The 25,672-nt window shown below is 34.2% G+C and overlaps 1 protein-coding gene and 1 long non-coding RNA gene across 2 annotated transcripts in view; both read right to left on the reverse strand.

The window, feature by feature from the left end:
• Window positions 1–1,529: 1,529 nt before the first annotated feature.
• Window positions 1,530–5,082, reverse strand: LOC127561843 (uncharacterized). Its single transcript, XR_007953550.1, has 3 exons — window positions 4,979–5,082; window positions 4,700–4,788; window positions 1,530–2,019 (listed from the first exon to the last, which is right to left on the reverse strand). It is a non-coding gene; the product is annotated as an uncharacterized LOC127561843 (long non-coding RNA).
• Window positions 5,083–10,298: 5,216 nt separating this feature from the next.
• LOC127561455 (cytochrome P450 2K6-like) overlaps window positions 10,299–25,672 on the reverse strand; it is a 32,177-nt gene continuing 16,803 nt past the window's right edge. Inside the window, exons 9-11 of the mRNA XM_051996693.1 lie at window positions 24,733–24,917; window positions 21,051–21,192; window positions 10,299–11,144 (exon numbers count right to left, since the gene is read on the reverse strand). Of these exons, the coding sequence (XP_051852653.1) occupies window positions 10,957–11,144; window positions 21,051–21,192; window positions 24,733–24,917 (515 nt within the window). The 3' untranslated portion in view covers window positions 10,299–10,956. The remainder of the gene's footprint in view (window positions 11,145–21,050; window positions 21,193–24,732; window positions 24,918–25,672) is intronic.

Below are 25,672 nucleotides of genomic sequence, written 5' to 3' on the forward strand. Positions count from 1 at the left end.
ACTATTTAAGTCTTATGTTTCTAGATAATGTCTTTGCTGCAAAATATTTCCTGTACAATGCAAGTAATCCAAAGCACAGTCTTCCTCCCAGTATGTCCCCCTTCTCTCTAGTCCGGTGTATTCATCAGATTTGAAATTCCTCCCATTACATTTGTTTTGAGTTTGACGTGTCTCTTTCAGAAGATAATCTTTAAACTATATACAGAGGAAGGGAATGTAGGTCTCTGGTTATCTCTAAAGCCTTCTCTGAGACTAGTTAATGTTCCACCAGATAGCAAAGAGGTTAAAAAGCTTTGAAGTAAGGGAATGATATATAAGGGGGATCTTGGGATAGGGGAAAAAAACAAACCAGCAAGGACAAATTCTAAGTAGAGAATGTGGGTTTCACTCACATAGGACTTTTAGACTAAGTGCTAAGGCAGTCTACCCAGTCTTAGAATGCTCAGGTACAAGAAATAAATCTAGCATCACAGTGAAATGAAACACTATCATTTTGAATGGACAATACTTATCCAGATAATGGCTCAAGGGAAGTTCATTTTTCCTTCTAAACATTTCTGCCTAGTCAAAACGTTTCATGGATTATTATAGACAAGTCATTTGGTTCTTTAAATTTCAACTCCTTTTCATATGTAAAATGATGTCCCTTACCACTCTAAAAGGAAATCTTAGGATTCTCCTGTCTTTCTTCACCTCTTCTATTGCTAGAGTTAAAAAATCAGAGGGGAAAAAAATGCCACTGGAAGAATTAGTTTATCATTTACTATAAAAAGTTAATCCATACATGTCATCTCCATAAAGAATGGATTCAGTATAAATTGTATAATAATAAACACCAGCCAACTAAAATGATCATGGGATTCTAAAGAAAATGTAAATGGATTGAGTTTCTTTCCTAGAAATTCCAGAAGCAGGGCAAATAGAAATACAGTGATAAAAAAAAAAAATCTAATTTGCTAAAAAGCTTTAACATTTTAGCTTGGTGATTCAAGGTGTAGAAGTGGAAGGACAGTTAGACAAGAGAAGTAGAAAAGAGCAAAAAAAAAGTTTGTGAGTTTTTCTGCTTTTCTTTGTTCTTTCATTTTTAAGGTTAACTAGCAAAGAATTGCTTTGACTTGAGGAAATTCAAGTCCTGGTGTTTCTTATGGTTCAAAGGTCCTAAGTAATTCTTTCATGAAATTTTTTAAGGGCCATTATTATCCAAGCATTTTGTCTTTGTTCATTGCAGAGAGAGGCAAAAGTTCACTCTTGTGCTTTGGAAAACAATTGAAGTAACAGATTAGGAATAGTTTCGGGAGAGAGTTGAGAGGAAAGGGAGAAAGGGGAGGGAAGAGATAAGAAAAAAGAGGGATGGGTGGGAAAAGGAGGGAAGAAGGAAAGATGGGTCAGAGAATCAGAGGGCAGAGAAGATAAAGAATAATGGACAAAGAAAAAAAAGGCATTGAAAAAGAATACCCGGGAACGAGAATGAATTATCTATGATCTGTTAAATTTATATATACACTCATATACATATATACACACGTGTGTGTGTATGTGTCGTAAAATTTTATTAGAGGATTTTTTTTCTTGAAAGGAGTTGGGGAGGGGAAGATGATGATAGAGGTGTTTCAGAGGGCGGGGCAGGGAGGAGGCGGGGAGAGACAAAGGTAAATTTCTGCCAGTTTCAACATTTTGCCTAAGGCTCCTCTGCCTAAATACAGACCTGTAATATATTCACCTCTATTAGCGCCGTTAAACAGTTTAAATATTTGGTGAATGAATTAGAATACCCCTCCCCCAAGTGTGGCTAAAAGTCATTTGGAGCCAGGTTGATTCACCTAATCCACTGACTTGTGATGATGAGGTGGAAGTCAGGACTGTGGAACCCATTTGAATCTCAGAACAAGTTGAGTCTTGAGACTTCCTTTGCTTTTGTCCAACTCAGTTCACCCTTCAGAGTCATTCAGCAGAAGCGGAAGCCCGTGGAAACTCCAGAGTAAGTTCGGACTCAAGAAGGGAAAGATGCAACCTCAGCAGCTAAAGAAGAAAGAAGAGGAGAAATCATGGACCATCATTCCAAGGTCAGAGAAAAGGTGCTCTTTCTTCTCGACCCGGAGCGGTGGCTCGGGATTCACAGAGACTACGGCACAAGAGAGAATGTGAGCGGTGGGGACGAGAAAAATGGAGAAATTGAGCAGGAGCTGCACTGCCCTCCTCCCGATTCTGAGAGAGAGCCAGTCCCGGGGAGCAGTTTAGAAGGCCCATCAGGAACAGAAGTCAGGAACTTGCCGCCCAAACCCCCCAAGTCTGTGCTGGTGCGGGTTTTAGATTACCAAGTAAAGCAGGAGATTTGGCAAACCGCGTGGCTGAAAGGACAGATGACTCTGAAAACAGAGGAGCGCTCCATGACTTCTGTTAGTTTCTGGACCTACAAGGCATAGAGACAATTCCCTAAAACTACCTGGAAATAGATAAGGGGGGAAACTATGGAATCTACCCTACCTATGTCTCAAAGGAAGTCATATTGTGCCTAAACCCTGAAAGGAGAGACTTCTAAAGTCGTTATTCCTTGAGGAAAAAGAAAACGGGGACTGTGTGATGAAAATTTCCTAGAAATAAAGACTTTGTATTTTGGAAACCTAACACGGATCAGTTCCCAATTAACTGACCAAAAGGTCCGTTTTACAATGCTAAAACTACACAGCCGGAAGACGGAAGAGGTTATAGAAATCTTTATAATACTGTAATCAAAAACTTTCTCTCCCCTTTGTGACTATGATATATGATACTGTGACAATCTTGGGAAGTTAAGTATTACTGAGGAATTGAAGGAAGTAGCTTCCCTGTGCTTAGCGGTAAGTGGAAGTTCTGATTTAAAAAAAGAAAAGAAAAGAAAAAATTTGTTACTCTTTCTAACTAAAAGCTAATCTCTTGGGCTCCTTTCTCTGAGAAATTAACGAAGAAATTACAAGGTTTTTCGACAGCTCATGACTGATGCAGCTCCATACAAAAATGAAGGACTTGCTTGAGAAAGTGCCAAAGAATTGAATGGAAGAGAGAGGACAAGACAGAGCAGTAAGTATTATTCTTTCCTGTCACTCTCCAATTTCTGGATTCACAAGTTTTCTGTTCCTTTGTCACTTCTGAGCATCGTGAAGAAAAAAGGAAATCAAATAAGAGCATTTTGGTAGAAGCAATCCCTTCCATGAGGACTTCCCCTAAGAATTGTCAACGACTTTTTTTTTTTTTTTAAACGAGTACCTACTATGTGGCAGGTACTATAATAGGTCCTGGAGATTCAAAAACATAAATAAAACAACTCCCTTAAAGAATCTAATCTTCTCTCTAAGGAGGAAACATGTACACACACAAAATTTTTAAAAAGTAATTTGAGGGGATTTAGCGGTGAGTAGATAGGACTTTTACAGCTGAGGGATCCCACTTAATCTAGTCATCTTTGGAGGAAGTTTAAGTAATCCTTCTAGAACACTCCCATCCAAAGATTGTTATGTTGATGTTAAAACACAGTACAAATACACTTATAAAGGAAATGTAATGTGCAATTTAATAAAATGAGTGGCTTATGTATTTTGGCTATTTTTAAAAACTATAGTGAATAGCCAAAAGTAAACTGAAGGCATTTTTTTTTTCCTTTGCTTGGTGTTGAAATGATTGAATTTCACTTAATAGCTTTTGTTTTTAGATATTGTGTTTATTTTAGTAGATAATTAAATGTCCTATTTATTGACTATTATCATAAATATAATTAAATCTGGTTTTCTGAATCCTTAAGAATAACTAATGTTTTCTAGCTAAAAATAGATCTCAATTTAACCAGCATTTTTAAAGTGCCTTACTTGTGTAGACTTGTGTTTAAGTCCTGGAACAGATAAGGAATGTAAATGTTCTTATCCTTCTTTCCAGTACCTCTCTTGATGTTCAAATTTTCTCATTTATAACTCAAGTAGGTTGAACTAGATATGTCAGACATAACATTTTGTGAGTTAAAATATTAAATAAACCAAATGTAATCTTAGTTTTAAAAAGAACTGGTTTATATACTGCTTCAAAGTTTACAAAGTATTTTACATGTCCCTATGAAATAGATAGGTACTGTTATTTCTATTTTATAAAGATGAGGCATAGAAAGATTGTCAGTTATTAATGTTTACAATGCTTGAAATTATTAAATTTGGGCTATGAACCCTGATCTTCCTGACTCCAAACTAAACATTATACATTATACCTTTGTAGACTTTTGAGGCACTTCACTTATTTAGGCTTCAGGTTCTTCATTTGTAAAATAAATTGTTCAGATTAGATTTTCTTTATCTTTCTTATAGTTTTGAACTATAATCCTAAATAAGCAGTTGAGCAATGTTTTATTTTAAATTATTTATATGCATTTAATGTCTATGAACATGTAGAACTATTGACTGTAGAACTGGGGGGAGGGGGGCTTAAAAATCATCTAATCCAGGCCTCTTTAGTCTGGTAAAGCATGAGTACAATCCTATGTTAAAAGTGAGGCAAGAGAGGCCCAGAGAGATTAAATGACGTAAAGTTATACAGCTAATTAAGTGGCTATTTATGGAATCTATAATACACTGTGTCTCTGTAGCTAGAGCCTAAACACAAACATGATTTGAGAATGATGGGGTGGTGATGTGATAGCATTAAGATTTAATGTACAGTGCTTATTTTTTAAGCTGAGTACCTGGTTTCAAATCACAATTCCATCATTGAGTGCCTTTATGAGAAGGATCTTGGTCAAATCATTTCCTTTCTCCAGTCCTCTTTGTTCATCTGTAAAAAGAATTGGATGATAATTTATAAAGTTCCTTCCAGCTTGAAATCTATGATTCCAAGATAATGTGCTAAATAAATCTAAAATAACTAACAATTGGTAGTCTAACATACTTTTTTATAGGAGTGAAAATTCCTTAACTCTAAAAGTTATTATACAGGAAGTAGATAGAACTTCGTATAGACTCACTGTGGTGACAATCTCTTCTCCTCTCAAAACCTCTCCTCTCCACCATGAATGTTCAGGCACTCACGATTCCTCCATTTCCATTTGACAACCCATTCTTTTCAGCGTCTTTTACTCACCTGAGAAAAGAAGTTGTGCTTCAGTGTTTTGAAAACTAGTTAGTCCAGTTTACTTTGTGGTTCAGGAGGACAGAAGATGTGTGTGGCCTCTAGCTAAGCTTAATAATAATCGTGTTCCATGATTGCTGAAGTATAACATACTTCCATGTTTTGAATTTCATTAAGTAGCGAAATTTCAAAGCTTAAATATTTAAGGGTATTCATTTACGAGTCAGGGAGCTGGAGATTTAACCAAGAGAATATTAAATCTCTGAGAAATCTCATTTTTCAAGACCTAAAATAGAGACATTGACTTTTCTGATCTGTTTTCTATGTTTCCTTTTTTATTGTTTGTTAGGTTTTTCATCCCAAGCTAATACAGTAAACTAGAAAACTGCCAACATTTTCTAGTACAGATAACTCAAAATAAGCTAATGAGTTAACAGTCCCCTACTTAAAGAGAAGTCAATTCCTTCCTTTTTCTAATGATGGACTTTCTATCACTTTGCTCCTTATGCACTTCCCAGCTATTTCTACCACTAGACCTTCTGTCTTTGTTTCCCTTCTCATCCATATCTCATTTTTATGTGTGGTCTTCCTTTTTTAGAGTTTAATATCCTTGAAAACAGGAATTGTCTTGCTTACTTTTGTATCCTAGGCACATAGCCCAGTTCCTGGCACATAATAAGTACTTAATAAATACTTTTTTATCCATTCATTTATCAGAAGTCTAAACCCCTCAAATCCTCAAGAAACCAAAGGCTTTTATAGAGGTTTCATCCTCATTCCTTGAAAAAGGTTTTTGCATTGATTCTAAAGTAATGGTTCTCCCAAAGGATTCTAAAGCCTGAGGAGATATGAAGTTAAAACTATTTTTTAATTTTGAATATTGTAAAAATTGATATATCTAAGCCATACAAACCAAAGTTCTTTGAAAGGAGACTCTTAAATAAATTGTGATAATTTAAAGGGGTCTTCAGCCCCCAAAATTTGAAAACCAATGTTCTGAATAGAACTCCAGACATATAGGTTTATAAAATAGGTATACAAATCAAACATTTACTTTTTGATAATAATATATCATACTTTTGTTACCCCCACATTCAATTATGAGATCCTATATGAGGTCTTAAACTACCTAGCTCTAAATTATAGATATATAGATCAGTGGTGTAGAAATGGGCAGCATATTGACTTAGATCTAACTAGGCCTTTTCAAACATTTAAATATTTCCTTCACATGTGCACTTAAAAGGCCTGCTATACAGGGGGCTGCAAGAGAGACAAAAATTTTGGTTGGATTTGATACTTTCGCAAAACTAGACATTCTGGGGAAATCCTTTTGTTTAGGTAGGGTTTAGTCTATAGCTGATGTGAGTGATGAAGACACCAGATAATGGTAGACACCGAAAATTGAAGAATTCCCAATAGCCATTCTCTTTGGCAAAAGGTAGATTTATTTAAGGACGAGATCACAGACAAAATGAAAGGATACAATAGACAACTGAAGGATAAGTATGAAGTAGATTGGGAGAGCATAGAAATACAAGTTCCTCAGTGGAACTTAAGATTACCCAGTAGAAAGAGAGCACCCCATGAGGTTGGAGCAGGCCCTTAGCTGGCAGGCTGAATCCTGAAAGGGTTTGATACCCTGAAAGAGTTAGTTAGCTGTAAAGAGAAGTGAATTGAGAAGCATAGTGGAGTTAGTGACAAGGGGAAAGGGGCAGAGTGTCAATGACCCAAAGGAAGGCAGCAACCATGGGATGGCCCATAAGTAGATTTTATAGGAAAAATTGAACCAAAGGGACATGACTGAGATTTCCGATAGGGGGAAGCATATTCAAGACCCCTATAAAGGTTGGGTCTCAGGAGTTTGACATAGTTTGGACTTCTGACTAGATAAACCTCCTCAGAGGGTGGGACCATGAATGTAAATTATTCTCTATCACAATCTTCTCCCTTCCTGTCTCTGAGATTAATTCTTCAGGTTCTCTCTGACCAAAACGCCCTTCAGGACCTCATTAAAACCAGAGTGGGGAAATTTAAAAATGTCCTTTTGCCTTAATTCTCCCTCCCCTACCAGTAATTCTGGTTGAATAGATTGTTGAAGTCATTTTGCTCCAAGAGGCAGATTGTTTATTGATGGAGTTGGTAGATTTGGAGAATAGAAGTCTTGAGTTTGGTTACTATTTGTCATGCCCATGGGTTATAGGACCTGGAGACTTACACTCAACCTTTGTAAAACTTGCAAAAATACCTAATTTATAAGGCTGTATATAAAGCTTTGCTAGAGATGTTATTATTCTCTAATTTAACTATAACCATTTCTTAGGGAATCCTTACTGAAATCTTAGAGAATATTAACTTCCTAAGAGGTATCACTTTTGTCTTTATTTCTTCAATGTCTTATACCTGGTAGGTACATTAATCATCTTTTGTTGAGTTAAAATCCATATAAATCTTGGGCTCAATACCTGCCAAACTTCAGAAATCAATTTGCTTTTCTTGAGGTCTTTATAATTAAGGGATTAACCATAGCTGGGCTTGATAGATCAGTAGTGTAGACATGGGTAACACATTGACTTAGTAAACTAAAAATTAACATGATTTGTATTATTGTATGTTAAATTTATATATTTTATAATTATATTATATTCGTATTTTATATCTTTTATAATACTATACTTTTATTTTATTTTTATTTTGCTATATATATATATATATATATACATATATATATATATATATATATACATATATATATATTTATTTTGTTAAATGCTTCACAATTCATTTTTGGCCCCTTGTACCAGAAGTTTGACACCTTTAGACCTTTTTGTGGTCCAATGTTTATCTGAACACTAGATGTAATTGAAATAATACTGTATTGTTGAATCTTATTCCTTTCTTTATCTTTTTATTGACTGACTGACTTTGTGTGGCCAGGTTCTCTGTAATATAATGAGGATACACACACACACACACACACATATTGTATATATAATTCATATGTATATGCATACATACACATATACATAAAAAGATACCATTCAGTTTAAAGTACTATACAAACTATAAAGTAAATGTAAAAACTTAATAGAACTAAGAAAAAGAAGAGATTAGAAAAGGCTTGGTGATATTGATGTGGTGTAACTCCTAGGGAGGAGGTTCCATTAACCTTAAGGCCACCTGACTTTGGGAATACTGTAGTTCCACAAACAATGCTGATTGTCTGACAACAATCTGCTGGTCGGTAATAACAAAGTCTGAGATGATAATTAGGTGTGTCCCAGACCACTCCCCAATTCTACCTCTAAACCATAAAATTAGCATATCAGTGACTTGAAGTACCTGATCTCTAACTTTTTCCTGTAAATTTATCTTTTTGCTCATGGTTCTTTGCTAAATTCTTTTGGAACTTAGTCTGCTTTAACTGGTATTTTAATTATAGTAAACTTTGGCCTATTATCAATTGAAGATGGTTCTGATCCTTCAAATTCTTTTGAGCCACCTTGTATCACTGGCCTGGAATCACAACCTTTTTGGGATCTCCTTGAAACCCAACAATTAATTAGTGAAAAAGTCTGTAAAAAAAAAAGATTGAAAACCTCTTAAAGCAAAATAGCTTTTGGAATTTTAAGATAAAATACAAATGTAAGGATTATATCAGTCTAGAGGTGTATCTATCTCAGAAATATTAGTTTATGATTAACTACAAGTATAGTGCCCTAGAACTTAGAGATGAGGAAATGAAAGCACAATGCCACAGACATTAAATATGGTGTTTGGCACATTGAAGGTGCTACTCCTTGACTGATAAATGTAAGAATGGCACAGACTCAGAAACTTTGGTCAGGGAAAAGTTGAAAGTTTATTGAAGAAAGAAAATTTCCATATACCTCCACAGCAACACTGGTGAGTCATATCTCTCCAGAGCAACACTGGGGAATTTGGGGAAAAGAAAATAGGTGAGGTAGTCATTTGAATTTTTAGATAAGAAAACAAATGGTTATAACTGTTGAATACCTTGTTATCTTTGTAATTACATTTCATTGAACAATGTACAAAGGAACAAACTACACAAGCACATTAATTTTTGTAGATGAAGAAAGAAGTAATAAACCATTTGAATGACTTTGAAAAAGAGGAAAAAATTAAGAGTGCCTAAGTTTGGATTTGAAGGATTTAAGATCTAGCCAAAATGATCTCCAATGAAATCTTACATTCAGATACTTACTTGCAAAAAGAAATTGGAAATTTAATCTCCAATTCTCAAGGTTAAATGTAAAAACTATACTTATTCCGTCTTCAAAGTTGTATTTTGGAGCATCTGCACTATTTTCAAGAGAATCATTATTGGTAATTTGTACAAAGGCAAAGACTGAGTTATAAACTAGAAAATCCAGTCTGGGGCTTAATCAGATTCTTCATCTGACATTCAGTTCTGGGGTCACCTGCAAGTTATTTAAACTCTTTGAATCTCAGTTTCTTATCTATCAACAAATAATGATCGTTAAACACCTACTTCCAAGGTTGGTATTAGGAACAAATAAGAGGATACCTGTAAAGTGCTTTGGAACTATAAAAATGCCTGAGATCATTATAATTATGATCACCAGTTTATATCCTTTAAGAAAAATAGTGAGTCAAAATATCTGCCTGATAAGTAAATGATAATTGGGGGTGGAGGGACAGAAGCATTTTTGGGAGGTATAGCTTCTGGTTCATCATCTTAATTTCATACTTTTAGAGCTCAAATGATACCTTATAAATGATTTAATAACCCTATAATAATTGTGATGAGTGGAGACATGTTGAATTTTGTATAAATGTAGAAAAAACAAAAAGAAATGGATTTTGAAAGTGTCCAAAAAAAGTAGTTGAGCAACTCATAGTGATGAGTTCAGATTACATGCCTATAGCAAGTGCTAAGGATCTGGTTTTTGCTCTCTAAAGAGATTACCTTTGAAAAAGAGGTTAGCATATTTCTCTCCCCCTCCTTCCTCTCTCTCTCTCTGTCTCTTGTCTCTGTCTGTTTCTTTGCCTCCCCTCCCCCCCCACTTTTTATTTCTTCATGCAGTTTTACTTAATTGAATTGGAAAGTCAAAAAAGATAATTTTTTGCTTATTTTACATTATTTCAAAATTTTTCTTGGACTACACTGATTTGAAGTAATATATAAGTAGAGAAACTTAGTTGAAAGGTAGATAGAAATTTGGGACATGTTAAGTGATTCAATACATCTCTTGTATGTTGTAATAATAACTATTGGTGTTTGTATAGGTAGTAAATTTTGCAGATCAAGACAATACCTTCAGCACAAGACAATATCCTTCATTAGTTGTAGGACTAAGTCCAATGAGCTGTGTCTAATGGTATATTCCACATTTGAAAGTGGATTTCTTTCAGCAATGTATTTTTGGAGATGTTTGTGAGTCTATCAAGGGCAGAATGTGATTCAGTTATCTTTGTGTGATCATCGAAAGGTTTGATTCCAGGAAACTTTTCTGATATTTGGGAGTAATTTGAAAACTTCTATCTTTGAAACAAACCAAAAAAATCTGAAGCAATAAGTGACTACTTGAACAGCTAATGCTCTGGGCTTTTGCTTTTACTGCTTTGCATCTGATATGAACCTCAAAGACAGATGCATCAGAAGACAGATGTCATCATACCTCAAATAGAAAGGGATGACTAGATGAGAAAGTCCCTTTTGGTGGACCAAAAGGAGTGTCTAGACCAGATGATGCTGTAGACAAATGAAATTAAGAGGTCAGGTAGTCATTTGACCCATCACTCACTGTAGCAGAAGAAGGAAGGCAGCACAGAGAAGAAAAAAACCCCAACAAACAGGAGCCAGGTGAAGGAGTCCAAGAAAGACCCCTAGGAATATGGCACAGCACAGATCTTGTGGGGTTTTGGCCGTGATGTGAATCCACTGTCTGCGGTGATATCCAGATCCATAGTAGAGACTCCAGGAGGTGGGTGGAAGGTGAATTTTTGAAGGAGACTGGTAAAAAACAGGAATAGCTCCATTTTGGCTAGGGACTCTCCTGCACACATCCTTTGACCTACAAGAACAAATGTGGCTTATAGCAAAAGTAGCATTCATTTAAAAAACCAAAACAGAATAAAAAATAAAAGGCTTCCTATATACCATATGACCTTAAGGAGGTACTTTATCCTAATCCTTACTTTCCCATAAGTAAATCATCTAGAGAGATGGTCAAACTACTTGGAAGATACTGAAATTCTAAAGAAAGAGGGGAAATCCATTTCATCATGGAAGTAAATATAAGTTTTTACTCAAGGCCTGGTCTTTGACAGCAGGAGGACAGTGGTAGACGTCTCTGCTGCATATAGGCCAGACCAGATATTATATTGGAACAAAACAAAGAAGGCTTAAATATTAAGAAATAACCCATAGTCTCATGAGTGGGTATATGTAAATTTTCCCATGGTTGCTATATTACTGTTTATAATAACTAATGCCATGTGTCATATTCTCTTTTGTTTTCAGCATATAGTAAATATTTTATATACATATCTGCCTATTTCTGGTTCAGTTTAGGTGCCATTTCTTATGGGAAGCCTTTCTTGATCTTCTTGTAATACTCTCTCTTAAAATTACTTTTGCTGCTTTTTTTTTCATATATTGTATATTTTCTTATTTTTGTCCATGCTGAATCTTCACCAACCTCCATATTCCTGAATTCAAGTCTTCTGAACTATTGGGTCTACTCTCCATTCATTATATCATTTTTTTTTGAGTTAAAATAATAAAATAAATGAAAAGATCTCTGGGAGTTGTGGAAATCAAAAGCCTAAAACAGAACATTTTAAGTACAAAGCTGAAATAATGAAAAGCACTAAGAAAACTCAACCAACCAAAAATGTGAGAGTTATAGAAAAATTAATGAACAACTATTCCATGAAATATGATAGAAAAGACTATAATATAAGGTATCATCATTTTAAGGTATTATCATTTTATACATAACAGGAGAAAAGAAAGCATAAGAAATAATTTTCCATAAAGAAAAATAATTAAATGATTGGTAAAGAAGGTAAGGTATTGACTATCACAATTATTAATCAGTTATTTGATAAGTATTGATTTAGTGCCTTCTGTTCCAAGCATTATGCTAAATACTGGGTATAAACCAAGAGGCAAAAGACAAAAGCTCTAAAAACAATTAAGTACAAACTTACTATATATAGAATAAATTGGTGATAATTAACAGAAGGCTAGTACTATAATTAAAGAAGATTAGAAAAAGCTTCCTGCAGATGAGATTTAGTTGAGACTTGAAGGAAGTCAGGTAAGCCAAAAGGCAGAAATGAGAGAGAGAAAAATACTTTCAGTTATGCGGGACAGCCAGTGATATAGATTATAGGGTGATGTTTCATTTGTATGTGATGAGCTTGATGCTTTAAATGGACAGAGGAAAACAAAACAACCACACCTTATTTAATAACAAAGCAAAAAAAAAATTGATAAAATATGACCCAGTTTTCAAGTACACAAATTGATATGTAGAATTGATAGATTGCTGGAACTTCAGGGCACTATGGTCCTTCAGTTTATTTGTCTGTATTTAAAAAAAAAAAATACACCTGATTGGAAATTAAGGGATGATTAAATAAAGATCTGATTTCATATAAGAAAGATTTAGTGAGTTTTTACTTCATAAGTGAAAGATTAGTTATGGAATATCAAAAGACTGATTTAAATAATTAAAAATGAGTAGTGAGATTATTGGGTCACATAAACTACAATATAGAAGACTAGACATTTTCTTTGATTTCCAAGACCTCTCAAACCCATTTTAAAACACATTATCCACCAAAGGTAAAATAACTTTATCTATATCTATGATGTAGGATGTGCAGAATCCTCAAATCTATGATATAGGATACTCAAAAAAGGTTTTTTTTAAATCCCTCTTAACTCAGGAATCAATGGCCCTGAACTCACTCATTATCCCTCCCCCAGTTCCTGTACAATTTATTGGTTGTGAGGCTGCATTTTCACACTCAAGTGTATAACACAAGCTTATGTTCTCTTCCCTTTTGTAGTGCCCTAGAAACCTGGTTCCATGTGGAAATTTGCTCTGGCCTCAACAGCCATCTTGGCTAAGCCCTTCAGGAGCAAAAGTCAGATGATGTTGCAAACCAGGAAGCACTTTTCCCAGCTCTGCTTTCATCCAGTCCACCAGAGAACTGAGGAAGATGGAGTGGGACGGATCACTAGGACAGTATACAGTATGTGTTGGAAGCTGCGTAATATTCCACAAATCTTAAGGGAAGAGCACACCATCCAGCTGGGGCCAGTTCTGAGCATCCAAAAGTTCCTTGGACCAGAGATTTAGGCTGGTGAACCATGAAATGTTCACCATAAGAATAGGCTGAGACATTTTGAGATCCAGCCCCAAAGGAAATCACAATTAGAGAGGAGGAAGGGAGTGATAAGGAAAATAGGAAGGGGAAAGAGATTGGAAAGTACCAAAAATTTCAGAAGGAAAAAAATGCAAAGAACTTGGACCTAAACAGAGGAATCAACAGGAAAACAGTAGCAGAGGGAATAGATCTAGTAAACAATTTCAGGCATCTATGCCTGCAACATGAAGGAAAATTAGCCAACCCTTGAGGCAAAGGATCTGTGGAATTTGAGGAGAACATAAAGCTATAATATACTTTTCCTGAATGATTTAAAAGACAATTAGAATTATGAGAGCAAAATATGAACAGCACAGTAAAAATAATAAGAATACAATAATTTGTCTGCAGTGACAAGTCTCAGCAAAGAAACAAAAGAGAGACCAATATATTGGAGATGCAAATATGTAGAAGTCAGGCAGTTCCTCAAGTTATTTGGAGAAAGACTTCCAATTACAAAGAAAAAGACAAAGAAAAAGACTGTTGCATCCACCAGGAAAATTTGACAATGGAAAAATGTGTTCCAAAGAGTAAGAGAATTCAGGATGCACTCTAGGATGATCAATGAAAGGTTAAGTGACTTGCCTCAAGTCTCATAGCTAGTTTGTATCTTGAGGTCAAATTTGAACTTTTGTCTTCCTGATTCCAGGCCTAGCATGTTATCCACTTCCACAGATTAGCCCTGCCACATGGTAGGACCCCTCTCCCATCACTTTTCCAAATACCTTTTGAGGATGATTCTAAGTTAAAGGAACTTTTTAAGTTCTTTGTCCTCTGAGACTAGAAGAGTATTTCTCTAACTAGAGAATTCTAATGATCAGCAGGGGACAAGAAGTAGCTTTATGGGGTGCAGATGTTCCTGAATGGAAAGTTTTATTGTAACTTTAGGACAATAGTCCTTTAAAAAAAAAAAAATCCTCATTTCTTTTTCTTTCTTTCTTTCTTTTTTTTTTTTTAATAATAGCTTTTTATTTTTCAAATGCATGCAAAGATAGTTTTCAACATTTACCCTTGCAAAACTTTATGTTCGATATTTTTCTCCCTCCTGGGTGGTGGTCCTTCTTTGGGAAACTGATATTTTTGGGGCAGTATGGAGTGAGTGAACCAGCCCAGATGGGGTTGGTTGATTGATTGGCTGTTGTCCTTTGTTCTCTAAGATGACCAAAATGACGTCATTATGTTAGAGTTGAGTACATTTGCTTAAGAAACAAATGAAAAAGAACAAAAGAAAAAGAAACTACTTTTGGTACTCAAATTCAAGACAATGTTGTGCAAAGTACTTTTGTAATCATCAAAGTGATTTTTTTCCAGCATATATATTTTTCATAATTTTTTTTGATTAATAAAAAAAACTTTTCTTTCCCCCTTAATTCTCCTATTGAAATAATTTAATATCTTTTTGTAGGCCATGCAGAAATCACCGTGGAAAGTAGGAAGACAAACAAGGCTTCTTCACTCCTGCTGCCAGACTCTGTAAACTCTGATCTACTCTGTGTGGTGATCATTGCTGTAGCCAGCACTGTTCTCTAAGGATGGGAAGGAACCCAGAGCAAACTCGGCTGCTGCCATTCATCTGACTGCTGTGCTTGATTTCACAACCTTATCATAATTTATTTTTCTTGGTATATGCTCTCTGTGAACATAATAGCAATACAAGCCTGACCTGGATCTACACAGTCACCTGTGAACATCTCCGTACACCAAATGTATATTCTATACATCAAATTGGGTGCTTCCTTGCAGCTAATGTCCCTGTGTACTTACTCCACTAAAGTCTAGAACATAAAATGAAATTCCAATGAAAGGAATTTAGTGATCTTTATCACATGAGACAATGAACTCTGCACTACTGCATTCCTGCCCTACTTATTGTTCTGAATAAGAATAGAAACAACCCAGGATATAATCAGAGGCTAAAGGTTTACTCCTGGCTCTTGTGATCAAAGAAAAGCTAATTGCTGCATCTATCAAACTTCTATTCACCCACCAGTGTTCTTCTTTTGTATTTAGTTAATATCCCAACTCTTCTACAAGAAATTCCCATGCTAATAGTGTTCTTGCCAATCAGTTATTCATGAAAATATCCAAGAAGAGTCTTTGGATCATTGTCTATCTCATAGTCTTGTAGTTTCACATCTCCTTATATCTACTTGTTAGCTAAATTATCTATGGGTCCTAATTGGAAATCTTCTCATTCTAAAATCTCCATTTATACCTGTTTTATATATTTGTTTCAGTCAGAGACTGACCTATACACATTCTCCAACCTAGGGTTGGAGGTGTGGATGTAGAAGGGGTGACAGGTACACTTGGATAATTTCACTAATGGTCAAGGAGAGGATGAAAATATTTCTAATCATCACTTCTCTGAAACTTCCAAACAGGGAATATAATTTTTCCCCATGAAAGTGGCAAATGTCCCAATACTGAGATGGTAGGAAATAACTAGGAATGCTTTGTCAAAAGTAGTTGATATCTTGATTTTATTAAAAAAATATATATATCCTTTAAAATTTTTTTTATTACAAAGCAAGATTCACTGGGTAGAAGAAAGGGGAGGAATTATTTGAAAAATGAATGTGATGTAAAAATAAAAAGAATCAACAAAAAATTATTAAAATTTAGTTTCTTGGCACTGGATAGATCTTACCTCCACATAGCATGGATTTGTAACAGAGCAGGCTATCTCCATAAATTCCATTGATGATGCCTATTTAGCATCTTGGATTTCTGGGATTTCAAGTTAAGTGATAGTTTCTTAAGCACTGAATATACTACCTCTTATTAAATGCTTGTTTCCACTTCTTTCTCATTTCCCTCCCAGTAGATGGATACATGATTATGTCTGGAGTTATCTGATTCTGATGTCATTAAAGGAGTTTTACTACTTAAGGTGTTTATTGGTAGTTTAGCTTCATCTAATGAATGAGGTAGTTCTCATTTCAATTTACACTCCAACTCTTAGTTGGGGCTGCCACTGAAGAAAGGCATTTCATTAATCAGTGAATTTATCAATAGCAGTCAATAAAGGAGACTAATCTCACAGACAAATAAATAAATTCTCTGAAAAAGATCAAATCAGAATTCTGGAAGATCCTATTTAAAAACATGATTTAGACTGAGTAACCTCACCCCTAGTTCCCTTCCCATCCTTAGAAAATAATACTTATCTTAATTCAGTATGTGATAAACTAAATGGGACTACTTATTCAAAAAGAGAGAACTGAACTGGAACAGAAAGTAGGAAATCTGAAAATTTGGAGAGTTTCCATTTCCAACAGGTATGGTATGAAATTAGTTTGGTAAGATTGTTCTTTGGGCACCTTCATTCCTGTTTTATTTGCACTGTGATAAAGCTATTTACTCAGAATAGACATAACTACCATTTTTAGTATCCACCCATTTTTCATTCAGAAATTAGCTTTACAATGCTTGCTGGTCAACCTTTTAAAACATTTTCAATAGACAGGAAATCCTAGAACACAGCAAAGCTGCCCAGCTGTGGGAGATGGGAAAAAGAACTCATGGGGAGTCATAGGCAAGTATAATCCATTTCATTAAAATGTAAAGTGTTCACCCACAGAATTATTTTTTTTAAATGGAAAATTTATTAACTATTAAAAAATAAAGGACATTTTTATTTATTTATAACTAATATTATTTTTAATTAATTAAATTTTTTCTTTTAGAAGAAAGACAGAAATTCTCCATTTTTTAAAAAGATTTAAGTGTATGAAAAGCCTAGCTTCTTGTTCTGCATTGGTAGTGATGAGACTTGGGAAATCTACCTCCTGATATTTTAATTTATTTGCCAACAAGGAATTAAACAGTTGTTTTTTTGTGACTGAAGGAATATAAATACTGTTAGCATGATCTAAGAGTCGGTGCTTGCCAGCAAAGCCTTGGTTGCCGTTCTCTAGTTACTATTCTTAGAGTAGAAAACACACAGATTTTATATATAGTCAGAAGATAGGGTTTCACTCCTGGTTGTGCCATTTTACTGTTTTACCTTGGGGCAAATTATATACTGTAAGACTCAGTTGCCTCATCTATACTATAAACAATGAATGATAATAACTAGTTTATCTTATACATTTGTTTTGTGGGATCAAATGAAATAAAATATGTAAAGTATGTAAATGGACATGACTATAATTATAATTAATCACTAATCCTATACTTTCCCAAACTTAATTCATCAATCTGGCTTCTGATCTCATCATCCAACTGAAATTGCTCTTTCCAAAGCTGCCAATGACTTCTTGATTGTCAAATACAATAGTCTTTTCTTGGTCTACCTCTTATCTTAAATTCTTTACAGCATTTGACACAATTGATCACCTCTTGTATATTCTCCCCTTTTGGGATTTTTATTATACTCTTTCTGTTCCTATTTGTTTAATCATTCCTTAGTCTCCTTTACTATTTTTCCATTCGTGTCATGTCTATTAACTATGGTTCCCCCTGCCCCCAAAGTGTCTGTCCTAGGTCCTCTTCTCTTTTTTGGTCCTATATGTACTATTGGTCATCTTGTTACCTTCCATGGGCTGGATTATTTATGCAGATGTTTCTCAGATCAATATATGCAGATTAAATCTTTTTCCTGGACTATAATATCATATTGACAACTTTTTAAACTTCTCAAATTGAATGTCTCTTAGATGTCTCAAACTCAACATGTCCAAAACAACTCATTTTCTTTCTTTCACAATCTCCCTACTATTATATATATATATATCCAATTAGTTGCCAAGATTTGTCAATTGTATTCTCACAGCGTCTCTCATTTACATTCCCTTCTTTCCACTCATACAACCATAATATTAATTCTTCCCCTTCAGAGCCTGTTGCTTGGACTATTGTAATAGCTCTCCAATTGTCCCTTCTACCTCTCCCCTTTCTAATTTACCCTTCAGTCAGTTGCCAAATTACTTTTCCTAAATCACTGGTCAAATCATGTCTGCATTGGTTCACCTTTCGCCTCCAGAATCAAACCTTTTTTATAAACTGATCCCTTCTTATATTGTCCCAGTGTTCTAAACACTTTACTCCTTATAAGGCAGTCTATGATCCAGTTACCTTAGCCTAATTGATTCTTGCACAAAACATTCCATTTTATGTCTATAATCCCTTTGCACTGACTGTTCTGGCTCCCTGGCATATTCTCAACTCTGCCTTTGTTTCCCTCTCCATTTAGGACACAGTACAAATCCTTCCTTTTATAGGTTTTTTCCTCTGAGATTGCCTTTTATATTTCCTGAATACATATTCTATGTACTGAATTATTTACATGTTTGCTCTATTTGGAGGTGAACCTTTTGAAGAAAAGGCCTATTCCTAGCACCAAATAATAAATTTTTGTTAATGGATTGATACTACAGGAAGGTGAAGAATAGATAATGGCTTTCCTGTTAGGTTCAAGAAAATGTTTAAATCAGTGTAATTTAAATTAGTTAAATAGGAAATAAGCAATTCATTTTGCTTATAAATATTTATATTTCCTTTAACCTTTACACTAATTACAAATTTAAAAACAGTAGTTATAATCGCACAGTTTTCACAAACGAATTGTAATCACAATTGCATGTGATTAATCCTAAGCACAAGGAATGGATCAATTTATATTTCTTTTTTGTTTGTTTCTTTAATTCTGAGCTGCACTCCAATTGTAAATTTGTGACCATTTGTGACTGGGTGAAAAAAGGAATAATATTTAAGAGTATAACCTTCCTATTTTAACCAGTCTATTGTGTGAAAGTAATATCACTGATTCTAAAAAATGCATATGAAGAATAAAACCTTGATTAGTATATTTAGAAATGAATATCTCCATTGAGAAACAAATGTCACATTGTTCTCTTGACATAGCAAATACACTCAAGGTGTGTTTAAAACACCTGGAGGATCAGATCCATGACTCCTTCCAGCTATAACATTATGAGCTAGGAATTGAATTGGCTGCCTCACAAGACTGAGTGAATCTGTTCTTTGTCTCTACTGCTGCTAGTAATGAGGAAAGAAAGAAGAAAGGAAGATGGAACTGAGGACTCTGCCAAGAATGATGGCCAAAGGAAGCCTAGAATGTGGTTTGCAATGTTTTATTTTGTTTTGTTTTTCCCTCACCTCATCTTCTGAGTAGTGAAGGCTAATTATGATTCGATCAAATTACAGCTTTTGGTTTTCTTCTTTCATTCTGCAAATATTTGTAGAAGACTTATCATGTATCAAGCACTAAAGCTGTGTGGGTACAAAGATGAAAACTGACATAGTACCTGATATCAGGAAAGATTAAAGAATAATTGGAGATAGCAAGTGCAAGGGATAATGTTGTAAAAAATCACCCTGGCATGGATTCTGTCAATACAAAGTTATTATTAAATAAAATAAAATTAAAATTAAAAAAAAAAAAGAAAGTACTTTCTCAACACAACATCCTAAAAAAAAAAAAAAAAAAGAATAATTGGAGATAGATCACATAAAAATAAAATAGTACAAATAGAATGTGGTAAGTGAGAAGCACTATAGTGTACTAGAAAGTACATCTGATTAGGAATCAGAAAATCTAAATTTAAATATTGGTTAATCTACTTAACTAGTTTTGTGACCTTGCCCTCAGTTTCCACATTTAGAAAATTAGGGGGTTGTCCTAAATCAGGAGTTCTTAACATAAGGCTTGTAAACTCTCTAACGTATATATGTGTATGTGTGTGTGTGTGTATAACATACATTTGATAAAATTTACTTCAGTATAACTCTTTTATAATCCTAAGGAATCCATAAGCTTCACTAGATAGCTGAAAGCATCCATGACACACAAAAAAATTAAGAAGACTGTCCCAGCTGATTATAGGTTCCTTTCATTTAAAAAAAATGAAGAATCTGAATAGCCTAATAGAGATACAAAGCTGTAGGGCATTGAGAAATGCAACTTCTGTCTTGGGAGAGGAATAAGGCAATGGTTGGTGATATGAACTAGACCTTATAGGAGGGATAAGATTTCAATTCAGTAAGATAGGATTTATACAGCTGTAGTTATGATGAACAATTAGAATTAGTTTTGGCACTATGCACATTTCTGATGAAGGAAAGAAAAGATTTTCCTAATAAAATGTCTATTTTTTCAGGTATCGAAAAAGAAAGGAAATATTAAAATCATGAAGAACACAGCATTAACCCTATGTATAAGCAAGAATTGGCTTCCACTTGCTCAGGCTTATTTAACCCTCATTTATTTTCTTTTCTAAATATGGCTTTGCTATCCATCCATTTGACACCATGTCTACTGTACAACCTAGCTATCCCTTAATACCAAAATAGAAGTAAAAAGTAGAAAGTCTATGATAAACTTTGTTCACATTTAATCATTGCTAGCACCAACTTTAGCTTCATTATGTAATTATCAAGTTAAATATTAGATAGCAAAATACAAAAAAGGTAAATTGTTGGAAAGTCCAATGCCAAATGGCTTCCAAATTTCCCAACTCTGATGTTACTTTGGCTTCCCCACTGAATCCTAGAGATGAAGGATTATATGTTACCTGCTGAAAAAGGAAGGAAGGCACCTCTCTTGACAAATTTTCCTTCCACATTGAGGAAATGCTGGGGATTGAAGGTGTGAGGTTTTTCCCACTGGGTTTGATCTTGAAGTACTGAGGTTAATAAGATAATGGTCTCAGTTCCCTAGAAATAAAATATTCATTAATAATAATCATGAAGAAGTAATAAAAAGCTTCTACATGTTCTTTCCTAGAATGTGACTAAGGCTCATGACCTTTGAGAAGTAGCATGCCAAATTTCTCTTCTTTCATCTCTAAGCACTTCTACCTTGTGCCCCAAAGTAGGTTTCTCTATCTCTTTTCAACTTCTTTTAATATGTTACCTCCCATTATAATGTAAATTTCTTGAGGGCAAGCATTGTCTTTCCTAGTATTTGTATTTGTATTCCCAGAGATTAGCACAGTGCCTGGCACATAGAAAGTGTTTCATAAATGTTTGTTGAGTGACTCAATAGAAAAAAACCTAGAGGAAAATTGCAACTTTCCCACACAGAACCATGGAAACTTTTTGTCATTTTTTCAGTAAACCATTCATTGAAAACAAGTTGTTTTTTGAAAAAAGACGAATACTGGATTTTACTCTCTTGTATCTTTTAATAGATTAAAAAAAATTTGAATCCTCATGGGCATATGCAATAAGATATGGGTCTAAATCACTTTCCTGGAAATAAAAAAAATTAATTGTGAATTGAATAATCAGCAACAATCATTGACCTTCTAAGATATGAAGAATAGGAAAGAGAAATGTAGGGAAAGTTATCAATTTTGAGTTCAATTTTTTTACCAAAAAATATGTATATAAGCTTAATTAGATATTAACAAATTGCTGTTTGAAACTCCATCTACATCTCCCTAATTTTCCCTTTAAGTACCATTTAAAAGTGTTTATTGATGTTCTTTCAAAAAAAGATTTTTTAAAGTACATATCATGTTGAGAACATTGTCCAGGCATATGAAGCTTTGATAAGATTGTAGAATTTAAGCTTTTGTATCTGTGTGTATATGTATGTATGTATATGTGTATATGTATGTAGCCATTTAGTCCAAAGATTCATTTTACAGATGAGAAAATTACAGTCTATCAATTAGCCTTTATTAAGTTCCTATTGTGTGTGCGCAAGCAGATGTATAGTTAAGTGGGTGCAGTGGCTAGAGTACTGGGCATGGAAGCAGAAAGACTCATGAGTTTTTAAAAAATGATTTGGAGAAAGAAATGACAAACCATTCTAGTATCAAGAAAACCCCAAATAGAGTCACGAAGAGTCAGATAAAACTGAAATGATTAAATAATAATAAAAATATATATGCATTATGGAAATATAGAAAAGGAAAAAAAAAGTTTGTAACAAGTACTTACTATATTCTAAGCATTTTCACATTTTTTTCCCCCACTTAATTCTTACATCAACCCTGGAAGATAGTTTTAGATTATATAACTAATTACTATATAGATATAGATTATTAGGTTATTATTATAGATGATTATCCCCATTTTACAATTGAGACAGACAGAAGTTAAAAAACAACAGCAACAAATTATCCAGATTCACATAGCTAATAAGTGTCTAAGGTTGGATTTGTATTCAGATCTTGGCTACTATTGTCCACATTTTACAAATGGGAAAACTGAGGCATCCAGTGATTGTTACTGGCCCAAGGTCACATAGCTAGTGGGTATCTGAGGTAGAGTTTGAATTCAAATCTTTCTGATTCCAGTTAATTAGCAGAAGAAGAATTATATGGATATAAACAACATCTAAGTATGTCTGTTTGGGATGCTCAGATGAAAATCTGAGCTCAGACTGGAACAGAAGGATGAAAGTAGAGTGGATTGTCTTCAGGAAATTTCAAACCTTCTTGGTGAGTGTAGGCACATTGTAATATATAACCAGTGAGGAACTCTGCAATATATGATAGGGAGAAGATATGGGCTGGTCATGGATAAAGGCAAGAAATGACCAGTGGGTAGCCAGAGTTCTCCACTGGTACCCCACATTATAGGGAGAAATTAAAGAAAACCTTCAGTGCATTGACTGTGCTCCTGTGACAAAATTGTGAGATGAATTAATAAGAATCATATAAGATATTGGACACAAATGGGCAATCTGTAATAGGCGAAAAAACAAATCTATTTTAGTATTCGAATTGTAATTTGAAGACTCCATAGTCTTGCATCATTGAAAAAAAATTGAATTTTTTTTGTTGTGAAAATACATGAGCTGATATGGATGAAATAATTTAATCTCAGGAGAAAGAATTGCATTGCAATTTCAAAGTATTATTAGAACCAGGTGCACTAATGCAAATAAATCTACTAAGTATGCATATTGCCATGGATCAGCACAAAGAGATATCTCCCATCCAATGAGTTATTTCAAAGCCAAGTGGCATGAGAACTGCCAAGATGGTTATTCCTGTCACAACTGACAAGTGGATAAAGGCAACAGGAGAGGCTTGGTGTCAGGGAATGTGTTTAAGTTTTAGACATGTCATTCCTGTTGCTGTTTTAACAGCAATTTCATTGTAGGAGCCATTTTACTACAATTCCTTTTTGTCCATGGGAATAAGGGAGAGTGTTGGAATCTTTACAAACTGCTAACTCATTAGAGTTGATAGATTATTGATCTGATCTTACAAGAAGATGTTTTGGGCCAGAACCTGAAATAAGGTACTAAGTAGAACTAATTGATACAATGCTTGTGTTCACACCTTTACTCATTGGAGTTCACAAGTATGAGAGATTCACAAATTGTATCAATTAGTTCTACTTAGTACCTTATTTCAGGTTCTGGCCCAAAACATCTTCTTGTAAGATCAGATCAATAATCTATCAACTCTAATGAGTTAGCAGTTTGTAAAGATTCCAACAGGAGAGGAAAAAAAAAAAAAAAAACTAAATTCTGAATGTAAGGAATCGAAAATGAGAAAAATTTCCATCAATCAGGTTGGAAATAAACATGAAGATGGATAGACTTGAATGAATATTATGATACAGACTTAAGTGAAAAAGGGAAGTAGAATAAATAACATTATTAGAGTAATGTAAATGGAAACAATTCCTAAATACAGCCAAACCAATTTTAGTCCCAAAGAGCATATAACAAAACATATTTCTCTTCCCACATAGAAGAAGTAGGAAGTTATGAATGTTGAATGTGGTCACTGTTTTGCTTAATAGTTTTCTTTGTTATATAGAAGTGTTCATTTGGGAGATATATTAAGAAATGTAACGGTTAAGTAAAAAAAAAATACAACAAAATCATCAATAAACATTTTCAAAAAATAAAATAAAATTGAGAAAAGGGGAAGAAAATTAGCATAAAGAACTCAGAGGACCTAAAGGAAAAAAATGCTGGGTCAACATATACCTTCTGATACTTAGTATTTATATGATTTTGTACATGTCACTCAATCTCTTTTAGCCCCATTTACCTCATCTCCAAAATAAGGAGATTGAACTAGATGGCCCCTGAGAATCCTTCCAAGTATAGATCTATAATTATATATTTTAATCTGAGGACATGTTCCTCCAATGAACTCCTTCCCTTTTCTTGTATTATTTTTCTTGTAAAGATCATATCATAATGATGGCATTGTTTCTCTAATTTTTGTCTGTTGAAATACCTTCATTTTCTTTACACATTTTATATTCCGATTCTCTTACCTTTGGAATGTAATAATTTTTAAAGATGACATCCGTGGTAGTTTCACGGGAAACGCTCATTGGCAGTATACTAGAAAATCTCTGAATTTCATGGATGACAGCATCTGTATATGGCATTTGAGCTCGATGTTCCATTCGAGGCTGGGTTGATCCTATAACTTTGATGATCTCATTTTGGACTTTTTCTTATAGAGTGAAATGTGGAATGGGGAAGTAGAACAATTAGAATATATATGAGCATATATGTGTATATATGTATATAATTGAAATGGGCTATTTCATGTTTGGTAAAAATACCAAAAGTATTCTCAAACTGAGGACTCCCTTCATTCAATGCTATTTAAACCCCCACATTCTGTTAGCATATAAAGAACAAAAGAAATAATATACAATTCTCTTAATAGTTTCTTCAACTATTCTTAAGAAATTCATGCATGTTCATCAAGCCAATGTTAATTCAAGGTTAAAGATTTACTCTGTTATAATCTGAGTGGTCTAGAAAAATCATCCGTAGTCAAATGATTATGACAGTGGATAGAAGGGAGACATCAGAAGATGAGAAGCAATAGCATAATAGATAGACTGCAATATCAGAATTTAAGACTTGGTTACAGTTTGATCTCTGATACTGAGTAGCTATATGATCCTATATAGGTCACAACCTCTCCGTATTCTAGCCAGAAAAGGTACAGACCCCATTTGTAGAGAGAATTCCTTTATCTGAGAGTTCTTTTTATAAATAAAATGACAGGTTCAGCCCCCACCCCTATTTTAATTTATGCAAACTGTAGGGGAAAACAATAAGAGATAAGGCTTATATTTCTTATAAAGTGTTCAAGATTGTAAAAACTAATCAGTAAAAAGCAACAAAAATTGGTGATTAGATTTCACAAAGTCCAAATATTAGAACAACACTGTGGGAGGAAGCTTAATCCAGCAA

Source organism: Antechinus flavipes, chromosome 4 (assembly GCF_016432865.1).
Source record: "Antechinus flavipes isolate AdamAnt ecotype Samford, QLD, Australia chromosome 4, AdamAnt_v2, whole genome shotgun sequence".
NCBI classification, from domain to species: Eukaryota; Metazoa; Chordata; class Mammalia; order Dasyuromorphia; family Dasyuridae; genus Antechinus; species Antechinus flavipes.